The sequence below is a fragment of the Apteryx mantelli genome, chromosome 10, assembly GCF_036417845.1.
Source record: "Apteryx mantelli isolate bAptMan1 chromosome 10, bAptMan1.hap1, whole genome shotgun sequence".
Taxonomy (NCBI): domain Eukaryota; kingdom Metazoa; phylum Chordata; class Aves; order Apterygiformes; family Apterygidae; genus Apteryx; species Apteryx mantelli.
In genome coordinates, this window is record NC_089987.1 from 1,504,095 (window position 1) to 1,523,534 (window position 19,440).

Here is a 19,440-nt window from a genome sequence, read left to right on the forward strand (position 1 = left end):
GGGAGGGGCGCGGCGGGGCCCGCCGCCATCTTGGGAGGGGCGACGCCGCGGGGAGGAGTGGGGTGGAGCTCGCCGCCATCTTGAGAGTCCGTGGGTGGGGAGGAGCCTGGTCGAGCCCGCCGCCATCTTGGGGGGAGCGCGGCGGGTGCCCGCCGCCATTTTGGGAGGGTCGGGCCCGCTCCCCTGACGCTCTGGGGTGACGGGCCGGCGCCATCTTGGGCCATGGCCTGACTGCATCCATCGCCCTCCCCACGCGGGCCATGGCTGCTCACTCCTTGTCCCCACAGCCTGGGGTGTGCTCAGAGCTCACCGGGGATGAGATCACACAAACTGTCCATCCTCCCTCTTCCGGCTGGCGTGTGCTGTGGGTCCTACCGCAGTGGTGCGGGCAGGCCGCCCCCTCGCCTCCCTCCTGCCCCTGCGCAGCGCTGCAGCACCCCGGGCTCGGCCTCCCCCGCACTGCTAGCAGCAGTCTCACCCACTACAGGCTTGGGTTTGTCTTCTTTGCAGCAGGGCACGCTTAGGACACAGCTGTCCCCTGACCAGCCTAGCCAGCTCCCTCTTGCCCGTCGGGGTGGCTAAATGACAGGCTTGCGGTGTGGGTGTCTCTGATCCCACCGGTCACAGGTGCCAACAGTACCAACCACGCCAGCAAGCCAGGTATTTCAGGAAAAAAAAATCCCTGCCTATCAGCATTTCTTCCTGCAGACAGAGGCGAGGAATAACCCGCCCGCGCTGACCGGAGCAATCGCTACCAAATCTCAGCAGCGGGTGGCAGCAGATGGGGCTGCGATGCCTGGGGAGATGCAGCCACCAGGGACACGGGGCTCCTCCACGCCAAGGCTTGTCCGGGCTGTGAGGCTCCAGCCTGTATCCAGCAGAAGTCAGCGACTTCGGGAAAGGAGAAGCCAGCAGTCTTGTCGGTGAAAGGACAGCCCAAACACCTAGCACTATCCCAATCAGCATGTGGGGAAGGTGGGCAAGGCAGGGAGTTACAACCTGCTCTTAGTGCCATGGCCAGACACTAATTTAGGGATAAACAGATAACAACGGCATTGCAAAGCTTGTACATTAGCACCTTGCGTGTCTAGCACTGCCACCAGGATGCCTTTGCCTACCTCCTAGGCTGCTGCATGTGGAAAAGCACGCAGGCACTGTGGGGCATGTAATTTGGGGGTTTTATTTCCTTACAAGGCAAGGCTGTTAAAGGGAGGTCAGAGCAATTACCAGCGTTGGGCAAACATCCGTGATCTGTCTCTTACTCACTGCCTTGCTGCTGCTGCTGTTTCACTTCGCCTGTGTGGGTCAGCAGGGCAGGGCACGGTGCCAGTCACTGAGCACACAGGGTGCAGCCGCCACGATAAGACACCGCACCACAAAGCCCTGTTTTTATGCAGTCTTCCGCACCTTCTTCCTGGAAGGATTCGGGAGCAAGCTAAAACCATGCCCCAGCTATTTGCTCCATCCAGCCCTCCTCGCAGTCCCTGGTGCTGAGAACACGCGTGCCTGGGCATTGCTCTGTCTCCCTCCCACCCACCTGCATGGCTGGATGAGCCCTTTACTCTTGCTGGTAGAGGCCACTGCAAGGGAAGGGTTGTTCAACCACAGCCTCTCTAGGGCTCCAGAGCATGGACAGGGGTGGTGAAACTAGCAGAGCTAAGCACACAAGAAAAGGGCTCTTGGTTTTCTTAAAACAATTTATTCTTTCAATTTTATATAAAAACAGATGATCAAATTAACACTAGACCATTGCTGGTCTAATCTGCATCAACCCCTTTTCCCATAATAAAAAGTACAAAATATAATGACAGTTAAACACAGTTTAGAATTGCAGTAAAGCCACTGGATTTTCAAAAGCGTCTATTATCAGCTGCACAATTACACATTTCACAACACAGAAGGAAATAATATTGTAATCTGGTATACAGAAAAATAGAAATCTGCCTGTAACTCCCATATCAAATATAATTCTCTATCATACATCCCGTAACGAGAATGGCGCATCATTAGGCTGCGTATTATGGATCACCTCTCCCCGCTGCAGCACACGCACAAGCAGTCTCACACAAAGGCACAATGTCCGGCTGCACTGGGACCGTCACACTTCCCTGGCGCGCGCCCCGGCGGGCCGAGCGTGGCCAGTCACCAGCGCAGCGGCAATTTCGGGACCTGAAATGGGGGCTGGGAGCCCCACGGGGCAGGAAGGCCGGCGCAGCCCACGGGCCAGCCGCTGCGGCGGAAGGGAAATGAGTAAAACGATGTGGAGAGCAAGTTTGTGCACACGAATGCATGGGGCGAGGCCGCGTCTTCTACGTCCGAGCCGGGAGGACGCCGGGCTGATGTCAGGGCAGGTCCCAAAGCAAAGCCTGGTGCAACCACGATTTCGTGAGGCTGAGCGCGTCCCCCAGCTGGAGACCCTGGGCCACCACGGGGACCACTGTGGGGACCACCGTGGGGACCACCGGGGTGGGAGGCAGCGGCTGGAAGTTCCCAGATTCCCCTCCAGCCCTGCTAACCCACCACCCTGAGCTTTCCCTGCACTGAAGAAGGGGGACGCAGATGACGGGTCCGAGGGGTGTCCGAGGGGATTTCGGCTGCCCGCCCCGCAGCCGGGGCAGGGCAGGCGTGCCGGCCTGAGTCCGAGGGGCTGAAATGACATGAGCTGCGGCGGCCGCCCGAGCCGGGGGCGGCGGGGGGGCTCTAGTCATCCTCTTCACCGCCACCGTAGAGGTCCGCCAGCTTCTTGAAGCGGCTGCCCCACTCGTTGAGGTAGTCGTAGTCCTGGTCGCGGTCGGAGGCGGAGGAGTTGAGGGAGCTGAGCGAGGTGGCCTCCGAGCCGCTGCCCTCGTAGTCGAACACCAGCAGCGAGTCGTAGGGGGGGGCCGTGGGGTCCGTGTCGGCCGCCTTCAGGTTCTGGGGGCGGAGAGGGGTGACATGGGCTGGAGTCCGGCGTGGCCGTGGGGGGGCCGCAGGCACGGGGGGGGACGTGGGCACGGGGGCTCACCTCGTCAATGAAGTTGCCGATCTCGTCAGGGTTGGCGGGCCGGGGCCGGTACTGGGGTGCTGCCATCAGCGGGGGTTCCACATCGTTGCGGATGACCTCAGGGCGGGCGTCCAGCCCGCGGTGCAGCTGGCTCAGGTCATAGTCCTGCGCGGGGATGCGGCGGGGGGACGTGAGGGGATGACGGGCCACCAGCGAGACCCTCCCCGGGCAGGGGAGGTTGGGGCCACCGCCGAGGCAGGCAGGGAGCCGGGGGGACGAGCAGGTCCATGGGGACCTCGCGCACCCTGAACACCCATCACGGCCGTGGCAGAGGGAGCAACGGGGCACAGCCCACAACGCGCCTGACCCACCTGGTCCTCCTCACCGCCACCCTCCTCGTCGTAGTGGTACACGTTGTCCCGCATGTCGTCCTCGGGCGGCAGCAGCGGCTCCTTCACCACCTTCCTCCTCTTGACGAAGAGCAGCAGCAGCAGCAGCAGGACTGTGGGGAGCAGGCCAGCGGCGTCAGGGTGGTCCCGTCCCCATCCCCGTCCCCTCCGGCCCATCTCCCGCCACTCCATACTCACTCAGCAGTGCCAGGATGCCCCCCAGGATGCCCAGGATGGCGGGGACGCCCAGCCCGCCGGCGACATACGCCCGCCGCTCGCAGTTCTTGGCCGCCCCTTCGCACTCGCACACCTGGGCTTTGACCAAGGTCACCTGCGCCTTGCCCTGCCCGTCCGTCAGCTTCAGGAAGATGCTGTACTCCCCCGGCTCCAGCTCTTTCACCAGCTTGAGGACCAGCCCGTCTGAGGCAGGAGAGACGGGGCTGGGAGCCAGGCCCAGGGTCCCGGGGTGGGGGACACCCTTGGTGCCGAGCTCCCCGGGATGCCCCTACCTAGCGCTTGCTCTTCCAGCTGGGACCTGCCCTTGTTCGGCATGTCCCCATGGCACCTACCTTGGCCAGTCAACCTGACGGTCCAGTTGGTGCCGGAGCCATGCTCCAGCCCCGCCTGGAAGGGGTAGGTGTTGGGCGGCAGGTCCTTATCCACGATGGTCAGCATCTGCTCCTCGGGCTGCCGGTTGCAGATGTCAAAGAAACGGGGCTCTGGCGTAGGCCCGTTGTCGTTCACGTCCTGCAGGACGAGGAGCAGCGTCCCCGTGCCGGTGGCGTCCGGCGCCCCTGCGGAGAGCAGGCTTCAGCGGGGCCCCTGGGCAGGACGGCAGCCCCGGGGGTGTCTGGGAGCCCCCACGCCTGGCGGGACGTGCCCCACGGTGCAAGGGAGGGCGCGCGCCTTACCGTTGTCCACGGCCAGCACGATGGCCTTGTAGGTGCTGTTCAGGGTGTGCGCCGACTCCCGGTCCAGGGCCCGGGTGGTGCTGACGATGCCGGTCTCAGGGTTGATGGCCAGCCACCCCGCGGGGTCGTTGCCCATCCGGTACCTGGGGTGAGCGCGGGGTGAGCGAGGGGGACTTGGCCCCACTGTCCCCCCTCCGGCAGCCGGGACGGACTCGTGGCGCAGCAGGAGCAGCCCAGCCCATGGGCACCCATGCTGCTCCGGCGCTGGGCCCACAGCCCTGCATGCCGGGGCGCATTGGCTTTCCCCCTGCCTGGGAACAGCGCAACCCCCAGCTGGTGCGCAGGGTCCCCATACTCACGTGATTTTCTGCCTCTGATCCTTGTCCGGGTCCTGGGCCGTGTAGGACGTGACCTCCTGCCCCACCGGCAAATCCTCCGACACCTCCACCCTCTTGACAGGGGGCATGAAGATGGGGGCTTCATTCACGTCTCTGACTATCACCAAGACGTTGGCCGTGGAGGTGGCGAGGGACACGGTCAACGGGACTTCGTTGCTCACCCCCACCACAAGCTCATACCGGTTCTTCACCTCATAATCCAGGCCCTGGGTGAGACAGGAGAGAAGCACTGGTGTTACCCCGGATCCTACAGAGAGGACATCTATCCCAGGGCAGCCATGCGGTGGCATGACCCACCTTGGCAGTTCTGAGGATGCCATCATTGGTTTTGGGGTCAGTGGTGATGCTGAAGTCATAGTCCTGGTCCCCGCTCTTGATGTAGTAGACAGCTCGCCAGGCAGGGGACCCCTGCACGTCCAGGTCCTTCACCTTCAGCCGGGCCACTACCACCCCTGCCTTATTCTCCTCCACCGTCCCCTCGTACTGCAAAAGAAGAGACAGGCCCGGTCACCTGTGTGGTCCCAGGTGCCCGTGGCAGTGGGGTTTGTGCCCTGGTGGCCCAGGGAGCCAGGTGCCCCATAGTCCCCGCAGGAGCCAGCGTGGGTAGATGGGACAGGTACCATGGTGGGGTCGAAGATGGGAGTGTTGTCGTTGGCGTCAGTGACTTCGATAATGGCCGTAGCCGTGGTGGTCAGGCCCTTGCCCTCCTGGTCCGCTGCCTGGATGATCAGCGTGTAGTTGGGAGTGCTCTGCAAGCCAAAATCAGCGTGGTTAGGGCAGGGATGAGTGCAGCCGTCCCCATAGACCCTTCTCTGTGCCGGTCTCGCCTGCCTGCTCTTCCACCCTTCTCTGGCCATGGCTGTCCCTGCTGGCGTGCTTTCCAACATCCCCTGGCTGGGGTCCCTCTGCAACATCCCCAGCGCAGACCCCCGCTGGACTCGGGGCCCCAGACACCCCCAAAGCAGGGGATGGTGACACAGTGATAATGTGTCCCCAAACTGACCATATCCCAGAGCTCCAGTGTCCCCCAGCTCCCTGCAGCAAACCCCACTGCCTCCCCAGGTGTGCCGCATGGAGCTGCCGTGCAGGCCCACGGGACACGGTGTGGGCGCCCACCTCCCTGTCCAGCCCTGTGGCGATGACGCTGATAATGCCTTTCTCTGGGTCGATGGTGAACATCTGGTGCGGTGGCTCCTGGCTGAGGATGGAGTAGTTGATGATGCCGTTGTCCACGTTCACCCCGTCATCTGCATCTGTGGCATTCACCGTCATCACGGAGGTACCTGGGCGCAGGGACAAGCAGAAGAGGTTTCACTTGCAGGGCAAACCCTGCCAGGTGTCTGCACAGCTCCAGCTCACATCTCCACATGTCCTGCCCAGCTGGGCTGCAGGGCCCCACATCTCACCAGTCCCCACTGCGCAGCCCACGTACCCGGCTTCGCGCCCTCCTCAATATAGCCGATGAAGACCTGCTGGGTGAACACGGGCCGGTTGTCGTTCTGGTCCGTCACCGTGATGACGATCTCCATGGGGTCCTCCACGGGCTGCCCGTTGGCCGACACGGCATGGGAGAAGAGCTGCAAGGCGCGTGGTCAGAGCCGCGGCCGGGACCCGGGGCCGCGTCCCGCCCCGGCACCCCGGCACCCGACTCACGATGTATCTGCTGATATCCTCCCTGTCCAGCGGCTTCGTCACCTCCAGCCACCCCGTCTCTCGCTCGATGGTGAAGACGCGCACGGGGGGGCTGTCCGCCCCCTGCCCCGTGATGCTGTAGAAAACCTTGGTCTCCTTGTCCTTGTTGGATTTGATCTGGCGGTGGGCGGAGGGGGCGGTTAGAGGGGCTCCCTGCTCCGAGACGCCGCTCCGCGCGGAGCAGCCAAGGGCCGCGCGGGGAGCGAGGTGCCACATACCTGCACCAGCTTCTTGGGGAAGGGCCCCCGCTCGTTCTCCGGGCAGTTGATGGGCGGGATGACCCAATCCCTCTTCCGCCTCCGGAGGCCGTGGCCGGGCTCGGGGAAGGCCAGCACTCTGGGCGCCGCATCCTGCGGGGAGAGGAGCTCATCTCAGGGCCACGGCGCGTACGGGAGGGCAGAGAGCCTGGAGGCGCCCGCTGAACCCAGCCCGGCACCCGCGGGGCCTTGCCGAGCCGTTTGCGCCCTCTTCCCCGGGACAGGGCAGGGCGAGGGGCGCCCTGGGAGCAGGGCTGGGGCGGCGCTTTACCGGGGGGTGCTGGTGGTGGTGGTGCCGCCTCCGTCTGCTGAGGGTAACCCGGGCCGAGTGCTTCCTGCCCGCCGCATCCCAGGCGTGGACGGAGAAGGCGATTTCACGCCTGTGCAGCTGCAGGGGCCGTTTCGCCGAGACGACGCCGTCCGCGCGCACCCGGAAGCGCGTGTCGTCCGCGATGAACGCTGCCCGCTGCTGCCTGGCACAGTCCGTGAATCTCACTGCGGAGAGGAGAGCGGGTGGGCAGGAAGCCCCGCCGAGGCCGAGCACCCCACGGTGCAGCGCCACGCATGGTGCATCGCTGCCGTGCCTGCGGCAGGACTGAGCGCAGCGCAGCCCGGCCGTGCCGTGGCGTCCCTGCCTGCCCACGGCCACGGGGCGCTCTGCGCACTGCATCCCTGCGGCACATCCCCGCGCACAGCGCATCCCTGCCCTTTCGGCACATCCCCGCGCATCCCTGTTGTGCGGCATCATGCACGGCACATCCCTGTGCACAGCACATCCCCGCTGCGTGGCACCAGGCACAGCAGATCCCTGCGCGCAGCACATCCCCGCTCTATCACACCATGCCCGGCACGGCCCTGGGCACGGCCCGTCCCCGTGCACGGCCACCCCGCGCGTGGCACCTCGCGGCCGTGCCCCCAGCAGCGGGCAGAGGGTGCTGGTGCTCCGGCTCCTTTTCAAATAAAAACAAGGCCACCTTCCCTGGCACCTGCGCTGGCACCCAGCCACGCCAGCGGTCGGCCAGGGCCAGGGCTGCCCCGTGGGTGCCGAGCCGGACCCGCGCAGCTGCGCTGCAGGCGGGTGGCTGGAGACCACGTGGGGGTCACTGCGCAGCGGGGGCAGCCCAGGGACACATCACCCCGCACGGAGGGGACGGGAGAGCGGGCGACAGGCACCGGGGGCTCCCTGGGGACACCAGATCCCCGACGGGCCAGGGCGGATGAAGCCCCTGCGCCCGCTGCGCCGGGTCTGGCGTTCGCCGTACCCCGGCTCCGCTCAGCTCCGCGGGGCGCAGGCACCCGCGCGCCCCAGCAGCACTTCCCAGCCGGAGACGCCCGTGCCGGCGCTCGGCCGGCATCACATGAGGCAGGGACGCGCTGCCCGCGGCTCCCCGAACAAACGCCCTTTGTCCGGCCGTGCTTCACTCGAGCCGCCCAGCGCCGCGGCGGGGCTGCCCCGCCGGCACGGCCCGCACGGCCCCGGCACCCCGCGCCTGCCGCCTGCAGCACCCTGCGCAACCGCGCCGTCGCTGCCGGGGCCTGTCCCGCCTGCACGGCACCGCGCGGCGACGTCAGCCGCCCGGCAGCCCAGGAATGCGGCGGCAGGCGCGGGGACGGGAGCGGGGACGGGGCAAGCCGCCCCTGCCGCGGTGCCCTGGCCGCTGCCGGCCCCCGGGGCAGGGCAGAGCTGGCCAGGCCAGGGGTCCCCGGGGCAGGGGGAGCCCACAGGCAGCAAGAGCACCGTGCTCAGCACCCGGCCCTGAACCGGCTGCATGCAGCGAGAGCACCGTGCTCAGCACCTGGCACCCAGCACCACACTGGCTGCATGCAGCGAGTGCACAGTGCTCAACACCAGGCCCCGCACCGGCTGCATGCAGCGAGTGCACAGTGCTCAGCACCCGGCACCTGGCCCCGCACCAGCTGCATGCAGCAAGTGCACAGTGCTCAGCACCCGGCACCCGGCCCCGCACTGGCTGCATGCAGCGAGTGCACAGTGCTCAGCACCCGGCACCTGGCCCCGCACCGGCTGCATGCAGCGAGTGCACAGTGCTCAGCACCCGGCCCCACGCCGGCTGCACACAACAAGTGCACAGTGCTCAGCACCCAGCACCACACTGGCTGCATGCAGCGAGTGCACAGTGCTCAGCACCCGGCACCCAGCACCACACTGGCTGCATGCAGCGAGCGCACAGTGCTCAGCACCCACGACCTGGCCCAGCACCAGCTGGCTGCGGTGAGCACGCAGCGCACAGCACCCGCGCGGCCCCCCTTCCCACCCCGGCCGTGCGCACAACCTGTTTTTCCAGCTCCTCGCTGGAAGAAAACTCTCTGGCAGCCCAATGCCCGCGGGGGCGCGGGGCCCGCCGCAGCAGCACCGCCCCGGCAGGGCGCGGGGAGCGTGGGGGCTCCAGCACCGGGGCGATGAGGTGTGCAACCACCCGTTCCCAGCTCCTCATGCTTTGCCCATGACCCACGGGGCTTGGATAGCCAAATCCCGCCAACCCCCCCACCCGGGTTGTGCCAGGACAGGGCTTCCCCCCGGCCCACGGGCAGCAATGCCCGACCCATGCCCACCATCCCGGGCCAGCACTGCGCTCCCCTGCGTGGGAGACAGGGGCACGGGGACGCGGGCCCTGGGCAAAGCACCGCGTGCTTCCCGCTTCCGCCGGCGGCACGGCCAAGGGCACCTTGCCGGGGCCGGGCTGAGCCACTCGCGTGGCCGGACACCACTGCCCCGGGCGTCTGTGTGCTGCCTCCGCCGCCCAGCCCCGCTGCCCAGGGTTGCGCAAGGTCCAGCGCACCGCGCCGGGGTGCCAAGGTGCGCCGAGCAGGTTGCACCCGGCTGACGTCACCCTGAGTTTCGCCCTGACTTCAGACTTTCGAGGTTTCACCCTCCCGGGGCTGACTCAGGAGCGGGCGCAGCCGGGAGCGCTCCCAAGGCCGGCGGGAGCTTTCCTGGGGCCCTGAACCCCGAAGGCGGCCGCAGCGCTGCGGCACGGCGCGGCACGATGCGGGCAGCAGCGCTGGCACCCGCCGGGCACTAATGCGCTGGGCAGCTTTTACTGCCTGCATTAACGCAGGGGAAATTGCCTCTTCCTGCGCCAGGCCTTTGCGGCGGCTCCACAGAGCCCTGGGCCCGTGGGAAAGCCCTGGGGGAGGCTGCGAGCCAAGGACGCGCCTGGCCGGCCGCGCCAGCCGCGCTCAGCGCAGCTCGTTGCACCCGCCGAGAAGGGCCGGGGAAGGCCCCCGGCCGCGTCCCCAGCGCAGGTGTTCGCCTGAGCCGGGCCAATCCGGACCTGTCTGAGGGAAAACACGATGCTCAGCTAATCAGCCTAATTACAGGCCAGCTCGTCAGCCCACCCCGCTGGCCAGGCCTTTGAAGCACTGGGCAGCACGGAGGGCTCGCTGTCCGCCGGCGGCACCGCCGGGCACTGCTGCAGCCGCAGGAGCTTTCCCTCCTCGCCTCCCACGTGCCTCTCCTGGAAGTGCCAGTGCCGGGAAGTGGGGACTTTCCGGCTGGCCGCAGCTCTGGGACCCGGGCCAGCTCGGCAGGGCACGATGGGGCCACGTGGCCGCAGGTTGCCTGGTATCGGGCACAGCCCTGACCGACACGGACCGCTCGAGCCGAGCGGCTTCGTTAATGATCAGCCACAAAGCTGACGAGCCTGGAATGCGCTAGGCATGGTGCAGGGTCCGGCCCCAGCACCAAGCCCCAGCCGCCCACGCCGAGGGCACTTGGGGAGCCCCCGCAGCATGCCGGGCAAGGCTTCGCACCCCCCTGGTGCCACCGTCAACCATTACCCGGAGCAAACCCACCGGCACACGGCGCTGCACGGCCACCCCGCAGCTCCCGGGGCCCCCAGCGCCCGACGGCACACGGCCTCGGTGCCGGGAGGGGAAGAGCCTCGGGGTCTTTAAAGACGCTTGCGTGCAGGGGCTGACGCGAGCGCACCCACCGCCCCGGCGAGCCCCGGGCGCCTGCCCTGCCGGAACAGGTATTTCGTGTCGGCACAGCCGGGATGCCGACATCTCCGCAGCCTCCCACGCACGCCGGGGCAGGGCCGGGGGGCTGTGGGGAGCTGCGCGGCCACACCGCCGCGCGGGGCAGCGACCACGTCGCTGCGGCTCTGGGGGCGGCCAAATGCAGGGTTCGCCCCCGCGAAACCCGAGCGGCCGCCAGGAGCGGAGCTCGGCGCTGCACCGCCGCGGGAGCCCCACGGCGCAAGTCCCGGCACAGCCCCACGCCCAGGCCTGCCCGCCCCGACAGGTCTGCGGCGCCTGAGTCAGCGCCCGCCGCCCCGGCGCTCCCGGCGAAAGGGCAGCCGCCTGGTTTCTGGGCGCCTTAACGCTTGCGTGCCGGCGGAGCACCCGGCGCCCGCGCTCCCCCGGCACGGCTGGCTCTGTCCCCATTGCCACTGCGGAGCCGTGCATCGCCACCGCGCAAGCGTCTGGACACACGGCTGCGGCTCTGTCCCCATTGCTGCCATGGAGCCACACACAGCCGTGCTCTGCCACCGTTGGCACCGCGCGAGCATCCGGACACGCAGCCACAGCTCCGTCCCCATCGCTGCCGTGGAGCCATGCGCAGCCGTGCGTTGCCACTGCTGGTGCTGCACTGGGCACCCGAACACGCAGCCACGGCTCTGTGCCCCTCACCGCCCTCGGAGCCAAGCACGGAGCCCATCTGCATGGCCACGGCTCCGTGCCCCTTGCCACCCACGGAGCTGTGCATGGAGCCCATCCGCATGGCCACGGCTCCGTGCTGCTCACCACCTTTGGAGCCATGGACAGAGCCCATCCGCATGGCCATGGCTCCATGCCGCTCACCGCCCCCGGAGCCGTGAACAGAGCCCGTCCGCATGGCTACGGCTCCGTGCTCCCGCCGGCCTGTCCTCGCGCCTTACCTCGGCCCAGCGTCCTGCCCACCTCCACGCTGTCCCAGGGCACGGTGAAGGCGAAGGTCCGGGCGGCGAAGCCAGGCTGGCAGGGTCCTGCCTCGTCGCACCGCCAGCTCCCGGCCTGCCGCGAAGGAGAGGGATATCAGCCCTCGCCCGCTGCCTCTCACCTGCCGCCCGTCCCGTCCTGTCCCATCCCGTCCCATCCCCGGACCCCTCACCTGGAGCAGCAGCAGCAGCAGGAGGCTCAGCGGGGCCGGGCAGCCCTGCCGCGACCCCATGGTGCGGGCTGAGCTCGGGGGGGGGGAGGGGGGACCGGGACCGGGGGTCGCTGGGGGCCGGCGGCGGAGCGGGAGCGGGAGCGGGATCCGGAGCGGGAGCCGGTGGCGGAGCGGAGCGGAGCGCTGCAGCCCCGGAGCGGCAGGTGGGTCCGGTGCCGGCCCGCCCCGTCCCGCCCCGCAGGTGCCGGCCCCGACGGGAGGCGGCGCCGCCCCGCCCCGGCCCCCCCGGCGCGGTGCTCGGCGCTGCACCGCCGCGGTGCGGGTCCGGGCGCTTCGCGAGGTCCCTGGGTGCCCTCGGAGGGCTTTGGGAGGCGCCGGGTGCCCCGGGAGAGGGGTGAGAGCTCTCCGAGGGCCTGCGGGGGCCCCAAGAGGTCGGGGGGGAGGTTGGGTGGCCCAAGGTCGCCTGGGCAGGTTTGCAGGTGTCCTGTGAAACCTGCGGGTGCCCTGGGAAGTTTGTGGGTGCTTTTCAAGGTCCCGGGGTGCTTTGGGAGTCAGCCGGGTGCCCTGGGAGGTCTGTGGGGCTCTTCAAGGTCTGTGGGTACCCTGGGAGGTTTGTGGGTTCCTTGGGAGGTCCAAGGATGCCCTGGCTGGTTCATGGGTATCATGAGAAATCCTGGGAGATCCATGGGGCCCCGGGAGGTCTGAGGGCACTTTTAGTGGTCCAAAGATGCCCCAAGAGGACCATGGGGACCTAGGGAGGCTGGTGGGTGCCCTAGGAAGCCCAGAGGTGTGGGTACCCCGGAAGGTCCATGGACGCACTAGGAAATCCATGAGTGCCTTAGCAGGTCCGTGGGGCCCTGGTGGGGCTGAGGGCACTTTTGGTGGTCCAAGGATGCCCCGGGAGGTTGTGGGCACCCCGGAAAGCCCTGGGAGGGTGGTGGGAGCAGGCTGTGCCAGTGCCCATCCGGGGCAGGACGTGGGACCCCCCCCCCCCCCGGTGGCCACAGTGCCACCGCTCACCCCAGGTCCCCGCTGGTGGGGCCGGGCCCTGCCGCAGGGGAGGGGGGCGAGGGGGGATGGCTGCGGTGCCGGAGGGGTGGCTGCCCCAGCTGGCAGCTCTCCCCGCCTCTGGCGAGCCGGGGACAAAGTCCGGCCGAGCCGGAGCAAACAGCAGGGCAGTAAACGGCAGCCCGCGAGGACGGCGCCGAGAGCACGCAGCCACGCCGAGCCGGGGGGGGTCTAAAAAAACACATCCTTTATTTAAAAGTTACACCGTAACCCGCTCACCCCGCGCCTAGCATCACACTACGCTTTATTCCATACGTTAAAAAACAAAAAAGGAAAAAAATCCAGGGGAGGAAGGCAAGGACACTTCAGCAGGTGGGGGGGGGGCAGCCGGCGGCCCCGGCCCCAAGGCACGGCCACGCTGCGGCGGCAGGGGGGGCGGCGGGGGGCTCTAGTCGTCCTCCTCGCCACCGCCGTAGAGGTCCGCCAGCTTCTTGAAGCGGCTGCCCCACTCGTTGAGGTAGTCGTAGTCCTGGTCGCGGTCGGAGGCGGAGGAGTTGAGGGAGCTGAGCGAGGTGACCTCCGAGCCGCTGCCCTCGTAGTCGAACACCAGCAGTGAGTCGTAGGGGGGGGCCGTGGGGTCCGTGTCGGCCGCCTTCAGGTTCTGGGGGCGGAGAGGGGCGACGTGGGCTGGGGCCCGGCGTGGCCGTGGGCACGGGGGGGCTGCGGGCACGGGGGCTCACCTCGTCGATGAAGTTGCCGATCTCATCGGGGTTGGCGGGCCGGGGCCGGTACTGGGGGGCCGCCGCGGGCGGGGGGGCCACGTCGTTGCGGATGATGACCTCGGGGCGGGCGTCCAGCCCGCGGTGCAGCTGGCTCAGGTCGTAGTCCTGCGCGGGGATGCGGCGTCAGGCCGGACCGCGGCAGGGCAGGGCAGGGCAGGGCCCCCCCCCCCCAAAACCGCCCCCCTCGGGGATGCCGTGCACCCACCTGGTCCTCCTCGCCGCCGCCCTCCTCGCCGTAGTAAAACACGTTGTCCCGTGTGTCGTCCTCAGGCAGCAGCAGCGGCTCCTTCGCCGCCTTCCTCCTCCGCGCCACGAGCAGCAGCAGCAGCAGCAGCAGCACTGCAGGAGAGGAGGCGGGTGAGCGGGGCGCCTGCGCCCAACACGGCCCCCCCCCCCCCCCCGGAGCCCCGCGGCGCCCCACGCTCACGCAGCAAGGCCAGCACGGCGCCCAGGGCCGCCAGGAGCAGGGGCAGGGCGGCGGCGGCGGGTCGCGGCGCGGCGCCGCAGCTCTCGGCGTGCCCCTCGCAGTCGCACACTCGGGCCGCCACCACGGTGAGCTGGTCCTTGCCCCGGGCGTCGAAGAGCCGCAGGTAGACGCTGTAGAGCGCCTGCTCCAGCGGCGCCGTCAGCCGCAGCGTCACGGCGTCTGCGGGAGAGAGGGTCAGGCGGCGCCGGACGTGGACCGGCAGCGCCCCGCGCGCACCCAGCCCCAGCCTCACCGTCGCCGCTGACTTCGGCGGCCCAGCTGTCCGCCGAGCCGTGGGCCAGCTCGGCGCGGAAGGGCGCCGTGTTGGGGGGCAGGTCCCGGTCGACGATGGCGAGCACCTGGGGCTGGGGGCTGCGGTTGCAGACGACGATGTCCCGGGGCTCGGGCTCGGGGCCGTGGTCGTTCACGTCGAGCAGGGTGAGGAGCAGGGTGCCGGTGCCCGTGGCCGGCGGCGCGCCTGCGGGGAGGAGCGACGCTGCAGGGGGGCTGGCCGGGGACCCCCCGGACCGCGCGGGGTGGATCCGGGCTTATTCCAGCCGGGATGCAGGCACAGCACATTGACCAGCCCCCCCGGGAGCAAGGGTGCTGTGCAGCAGGCTCACCGTCGTCCACGGCCAGCAGCACGGCTACGTAGGTGCCATTCCTGGTGAAGGGGGACTCGCGGTCGAGGGGGGCGCGCGCCGTGACCAGCCCGCTCTCCTGGTGCACCTCCAGCCAGCCTGCCGGGTCGTTCGCCATCAGGTACCTGCGCAGGGAGACAGCGCCGTGGGGGGGACGGGGCAGGGGCTGCGCTGCCCTCGCCCCCCCCCCTCCTCCATCCCGGTGCTGCTTCGCTCACTTGATCCTCTGGGCCTGCGCGCGGTCGGGGTCGCGGGCCGTGTAGGCGGCGATGGTGTGCCCCAGCGGCACGTCCTCCGGCACCTGGGCCGCCCGCGTCGGCGGCTCGAAGGCGGGCGCCTCGTTGACGTCCTCCACGCTGACCTCCACCGTGGCCATGGCCGTGGGCAGCTTCACGGCGAAGGGCGCCTCGTTGGCCACCGCCACGTGCAGCACGAACTGCCTCTTGGCCTCATAGTCCAGACCCTGCGAGAGGGGACGGGCATCGTCACCCGGCCCCGGGCGGCTGCGGGAGGCCGCGGGGGGCCCGGCACCGACACGCACCTCGGCGGTCCTGAGGACGCCCTCGTTGCTGGCGGGGTCCGTGGCGATGGCGAAGGCGCCTCCCTCGTTGCCGCGCACGATGGAGTAGACAGCGCGCCATGCCGGCGTGTCCGGCTCGTCCAGGTCCGTCACGGCCAGCCGGGCCACCTCCCGCCCAGCCTCGTTCTCCGGCACAGCCGCTGCGTACTGCGGGGTTGGGCAGTGGTAAGAGCCCGGGTGCCACGGCCCTGGCCCGTGGTCCTTGCACCAGCCCACTCTGCACCCGGAGCGACCGCCCGGCACGGAGCCACGTCTGCAGCGTGCACGAGCCTGATCCACCACCCCCACCGCTGTGCACGAGGCCGGTCCCCGCCGTGCACGAGCCTGATCCACCCGTGCACGAGGCTGGTCCCCTGGCCCGCGGAGACAAGGGTCCTGCTCCAGTGCTGGGGCTCCGAGTTACCGTTTTGGGGTCAAATTCGGGGGCGTTGTCATTGACATCGGAGATCTCGATGATGGCCAGCGCTGTGGTGGTCAGCCCGTCGCCGTCCAGGTCGGCCGCCTGCACGGTCAGCGTGTACTCCCGCACGCGCTGCGGGCGGGCAGACAGACAGACGGATGCCGTCAGCCCCACAGCAGCCAGCACGGCTCCCCGAGCCCCGCGGCGCCCCCAGCGCCCACCTCACGGTCCAGCCCGCTGGCGATGACGCTGATGGTGCCTGTGGCCCTGTTGATGGTGAACATCTGGCGGTGGGGCTCCTGCGGCTCCTGGCTGAGGATGGAGTAGGCGATGACGCCGTTGTAGGTCTCCACGGCGTCGTCGGCGTCCGTGGCGTTCACGCGCATCACGGGGGTGCCTGGAGGGACGCGGCACCCTCGTCAGGGGGGGACGGGCACCCACGTCCCCCAGCGGGACGGTCCCCGGGGTGCCGCGGCCCGGCCCCTACCTGGCAAAGCGCCCTCCGGCACCGAGCCCCTGAACACCTCCTGGGTGAACTGGGGCTTGTTGTCGTTCTGGTCCGTCACCGTCACGATGATCTCCATGGGCTCCTCCACGGGCTTCCCGTTCTCGGACACGGCGTGGGAGAAGAGCTGCGGGGACGCAGGGGTGAGCGGCCCCATGGCGCCGGCCCGTGCGGTGCCCAGCGTCCCCCCGGCCACCACCTACGTGGTACTTGTCTATGTGCTCCCGGTCCAGCGGCTGCGTCACCTTCATCCAGCCCGTCTCCTTCTCAATGGTGAAGACGCCCTCGGGGGGGGTGTCCGCCCCCTGCCCCGTGATGCTGTAGAAGATCTTTGTCTCTCTGTCCCGGTTCGATTTGATCTGGGGGGAGATGCAGCCTCGATGCAAGGGGGATGGGCGCAGGCAGCATCTTGTTGCACCCTCAATGCACGTATCTGTACCCAAAGCTCGGGACCCCCTGCCCCGATGCAAGGGTGATGGCCGCAGCCAGCATCTTGCTGTGCCCTTGATGCACGTATCTGTACCCAAAGCTCAGGACCCCCTTCCCAGACAGATGCCCTCCATACCTGAACCAGCTTTTTGGGGAATGGACCCCTCTCATTTTCAGGAACCTTGATGGGAGGGATCACCCAGTCCCTCTTCCGTCTCCTCAGAGGAGAGTGGGGCCCGTCGGGGAGCACCAGCACGTCGGCCCCGGGTCCTGCACCAGCTTCCTGCAGGGAAGGCGAGTCCGGGTGAGGTCCGGAGTGCGCAGGGCGCCTGTGCAGGGCAGGGGTTCCGGACGCCGGGGGCAATACCTGTGGGCAGCACCCGCTGCGCACGGGGAGCAGGGCAGAGCCGGGCTGGCTGGCGGCATCCCGGGGCAGGCGGGACATCTGCCAGGGCAGCCGCGCGGGGTGTCTCGCCCCCACTGGCCCGTCTGCCAGCACCCCGAAGCCGAGGTCCTCTGTCTCATGCTGCACCGGCTGGTCTCCGAAGCTCCCTGCAAGACGGCAGGGGTCAGGCCTGGCCGGGCACCACGGAGCGGGACGCGACCCGCTGCGCCGAGCGCCTCCCAGCCCAGTGTGAGCTGCAGCCGGCCCTGAACGGGCACAAGCAAGTCCCCGTTTGGAGGGGACTGGAGAGCTGGGGGGCAACGGATAAGTGCGCCTGGCTGGGTGAGCTGGCTCCCGTGGTGGCCAGAGCCGCAGGGCTGCTAGCCCAGCCCTGGCCTTCCCCGGACACCTGGGTCCGGTGTCACCCCGGGTCTCCGGCCCGGGAGCTGCCGGGGAAGGGGCGCAGCAGACCCCTGAGCCGCCCGCTTGCCTGGCCCGCGGCATCTCCGCGGGGCTCCGGGCCAGTTCCTCGCGGCTCCCACGCGCTCCCGGCTGCCGGCCAGCCCTGCCGAGCCCTCGTGATCCGCATTAGAGCCGGCCCGGCCGCGGGAGGGAGGGAGACCGGGCTGACGCTAATCGCCGGGGCCGGGAGCAGCCCCCGAGCAGCCCCCGGCGCCCGGCTTTGTTTTGCCGATGTCGGGAATTCCCGGGCCCTGCCCCGCTCCCGCCCCTCCGCGTTTCGCCCTCGGGCTCCCGGGCCCCCGCCGCACCCCCGCGCCGCGGGATTAGCGGATTAGCGGCGATAAACCGGCCCCGTCGGCAGCCACCGGAGAGGCTGCCCGGGCCGGAGCCGAGCAGGGGAAGGGAGCCCGGCAGGGAGCCGGTCTGGGACGAGGGGGCGAGCGGCGGGGCCGGGTCCGCACCTCTCTGCGGCCCCGCAACGCCCCTGTCCCGAGGGATCCCCGGGCAGAGCCCACGGAGCAGCCCGGCGCCTCGCCCCCGCCGCTCCCCGCGGCGCCCGACGGCCGAGGCCGCCCGAGGTCAGGGCCTCCCCCCCCCCCGGCTCGCCCCGAGCACTCACCGCCGAGTGCTTTTAGCGCTCCGCAGCCATTAGGCGAGCGCCGGCTCCCGCGGGAGCCCGCGGGCAGGGAACCGGCGGCGCCTCGCCGCGCCCCGGGGCCCCGCCGGCACCGGCAGCAGGAGCCGCGCGGGAGGCGAGTCCCCGCCGCGACCGCGCTCCCGCCTCGGTTCGCAGCCCGGCCGGACCCCGCGGCGCCCCCGGAGCTCCCGCCCCGTCTCCGCCGCTGTCCCCCGCTCCCGGTCCGGCGCCCCGGGGCCCCGCACCGGGCCGGGCCGGGGGCCGCCAGCGCCGGGATGCGCCGGCACCGGAGCGGCGAACCGCAGGCTGGGCCCGAAGACTTGGCCTCGGGGCAGCGCGCAGCCCCACGGCGCGGGGGGGGGGGGGGGGGGGGGGCACGGCCGGCTCTGCAGCCTGGAGGGGACGGGCCCCACGGCGCAGCCCCACGGCGCGGGGGGGCTCAGCCAGCCCCTGGCCAGGGCCGGGGCCAGCCCCATGGTCGCAGGGGGGCACAAGAGCCTGGAAAGGGCTGACCCCACTGCCCAGCCCCATAACACAGGGGTCCGGCCAGCCCCACGGCCCATCCCCCAACCCAGGGGGGCAAACCAGCCCCACCCCACGGCCAGGACCAGCCCCACGGCACAGCCCCGCAATCCGGTGGGGCAGAGCGTGCCCCGCAGCCCGGAAAGGGCCGATCCCCCAGCGCAGCCCCCCAACCCGGGGGGGCACAGCCAGCCCCCAGCCGCACAGCCCGTGGGGCACGGCCGACCCCCCAGCCCGGGCAGGGGGGCGCAGCGCAGCCCCACGGCGGGGAAAGGGCCCCCCCGGCCCCAGCCCCACAGCCGGCCCCGGTTCCCCCCCGCCCCCCGGTGCGGCCCCGCCGGGCCGCGCTTACCTCGGCGCAGGTGGGCGCCGGGCGCCGCGGCGAGTCCCGGGGGGTCCCCGGGGGCGGCGGCGAGCGCGGCGGCCGCCGGTAGCAGCAAGAGGAGCGGGCCGAGCCCGCCGCGCGGCCCCCGCATGGCCCGTCCGCCTCCTCCGCCGCCGCTCGGTGCGCCCGTCCCGCCCCGCCGCGCCCCGCCCGCCGCCTTTAACGCGCCGCTCCAGGTGAGGCCGCGGCGGGGCAGGTACCGCCCCGGCCCGCCCCGGCCCCCGGGCACCTCCCGGACGCCCCCCCGGTACCTTCCGGGAACCGCCGGGCACCTCCCAGCGGCCCCGGGGAACCCCCCGGTACCACGGAGCGGAGCCCCCGGTACCCCTCCGGCACCCCCGTGCGCTCCCCCGGGCACCCCCGGTGCTTCCTCGCGCCCCCCTCCCCACCCCCCCCCCCCCGGATGTTGCCCGGGCACCGCCGGCCCCTCCGGGCGCCCCCCCCCGAGCACCGAGCCGGTACCTCCGTGAGCCGAGGAAAGCTCCCGGCACCCCC

General features: G+C 70.1%; 2 protein-coding genes across 3 annotated transcripts; both read right to left on the reverse strand.

Moving 5' to 3' along the window:
- Nucleotides 1-1,683: 1,683 nt before the first annotated feature.
- CDH1 (cadherin 1) lies at nucleotides 1,684-11,846 on the reverse strand. The gene is made up of 16 exons (XM_067302325.1): nucleotides 11,744-11,846; nucleotides 11,532-11,646; nucleotides 6,902-7,125; nucleotides 6,592-6,723; nucleotides 6,335-6,490; nucleotides 6,114-6,258; nucleotides 5,798-5,964; nucleotides 5,302-5,430; nucleotides 4,979-5,164; nucleotides 4,643-4,887; nucleotides 4,284-4,426; nucleotides 3,942-4,166; nucleotides 3,571-3,792; nucleotides 3,355-3,485; nucleotides 3,005-3,148; nucleotides 1,684-2,913 (listed from the first exon to the last, which is right to left on the reverse strand). The coding sequence occupies exons 1-16, from the start codon at nucleotides 11,801-11,803 to the stop codon at nucleotides 2,701-2,703; spliced, it is 2,637 nt and encodes an 878-aa protein (XP_067158426.1). The 5' UTR covers nucleotides 11,804-11,846; the 3' UTR covers nucleotides 1,684-2,700.
- Nucleotides 11,847-12,981: 1,135 nt separating this feature from the next.
- CDH3 (cadherin 3) lies at nucleotides 12,982-19,066 on the reverse strand. 2 transcript variants are annotated; one of them, XM_067302324.1, is made up of 15 exons: nucleotides 18,913-19,066; nucleotides 16,922-17,106; nucleotides 16,691-16,837; nucleotides 16,329-16,484; nucleotides 16,108-16,252; nucleotides 15,842-16,017; nucleotides 15,624-15,752; nucleotides 15,182-15,367; nucleotides 14,859-15,103; nucleotides 14,623-14,765; nucleotides 14,253-14,477; nucleotides 13,961-14,179; nucleotides 13,739-13,872; nucleotides 13,492-13,638; nucleotides 12,982-13,412 (listed from the first exon to the last, which is right to left on the reverse strand). In XM_067302324.1, the coding sequence occupies exons 1-15, from the start codon at nucleotides 19,034-19,036 to the stop codon at nucleotides 13,200-13,202; spliced, it is 2,574 nt and encodes an 857-aa protein (XP_067158425.1). In that variant the 5' UTR covers nucleotides 19,037-19,066; the 3' UTR covers nucleotides 12,982-13,199. The 2 variants fall into 2 exon arrangements, with proteins under 2 accessions (XP_067158425.1, XP_067158424.1); XM_067302323.1 differs by having other exon boundaries at nucleotides 14,859-15,367.
- Between the last annotated feature and the right edge of the window lie 374 nt (nucleotides 19,067-19,440).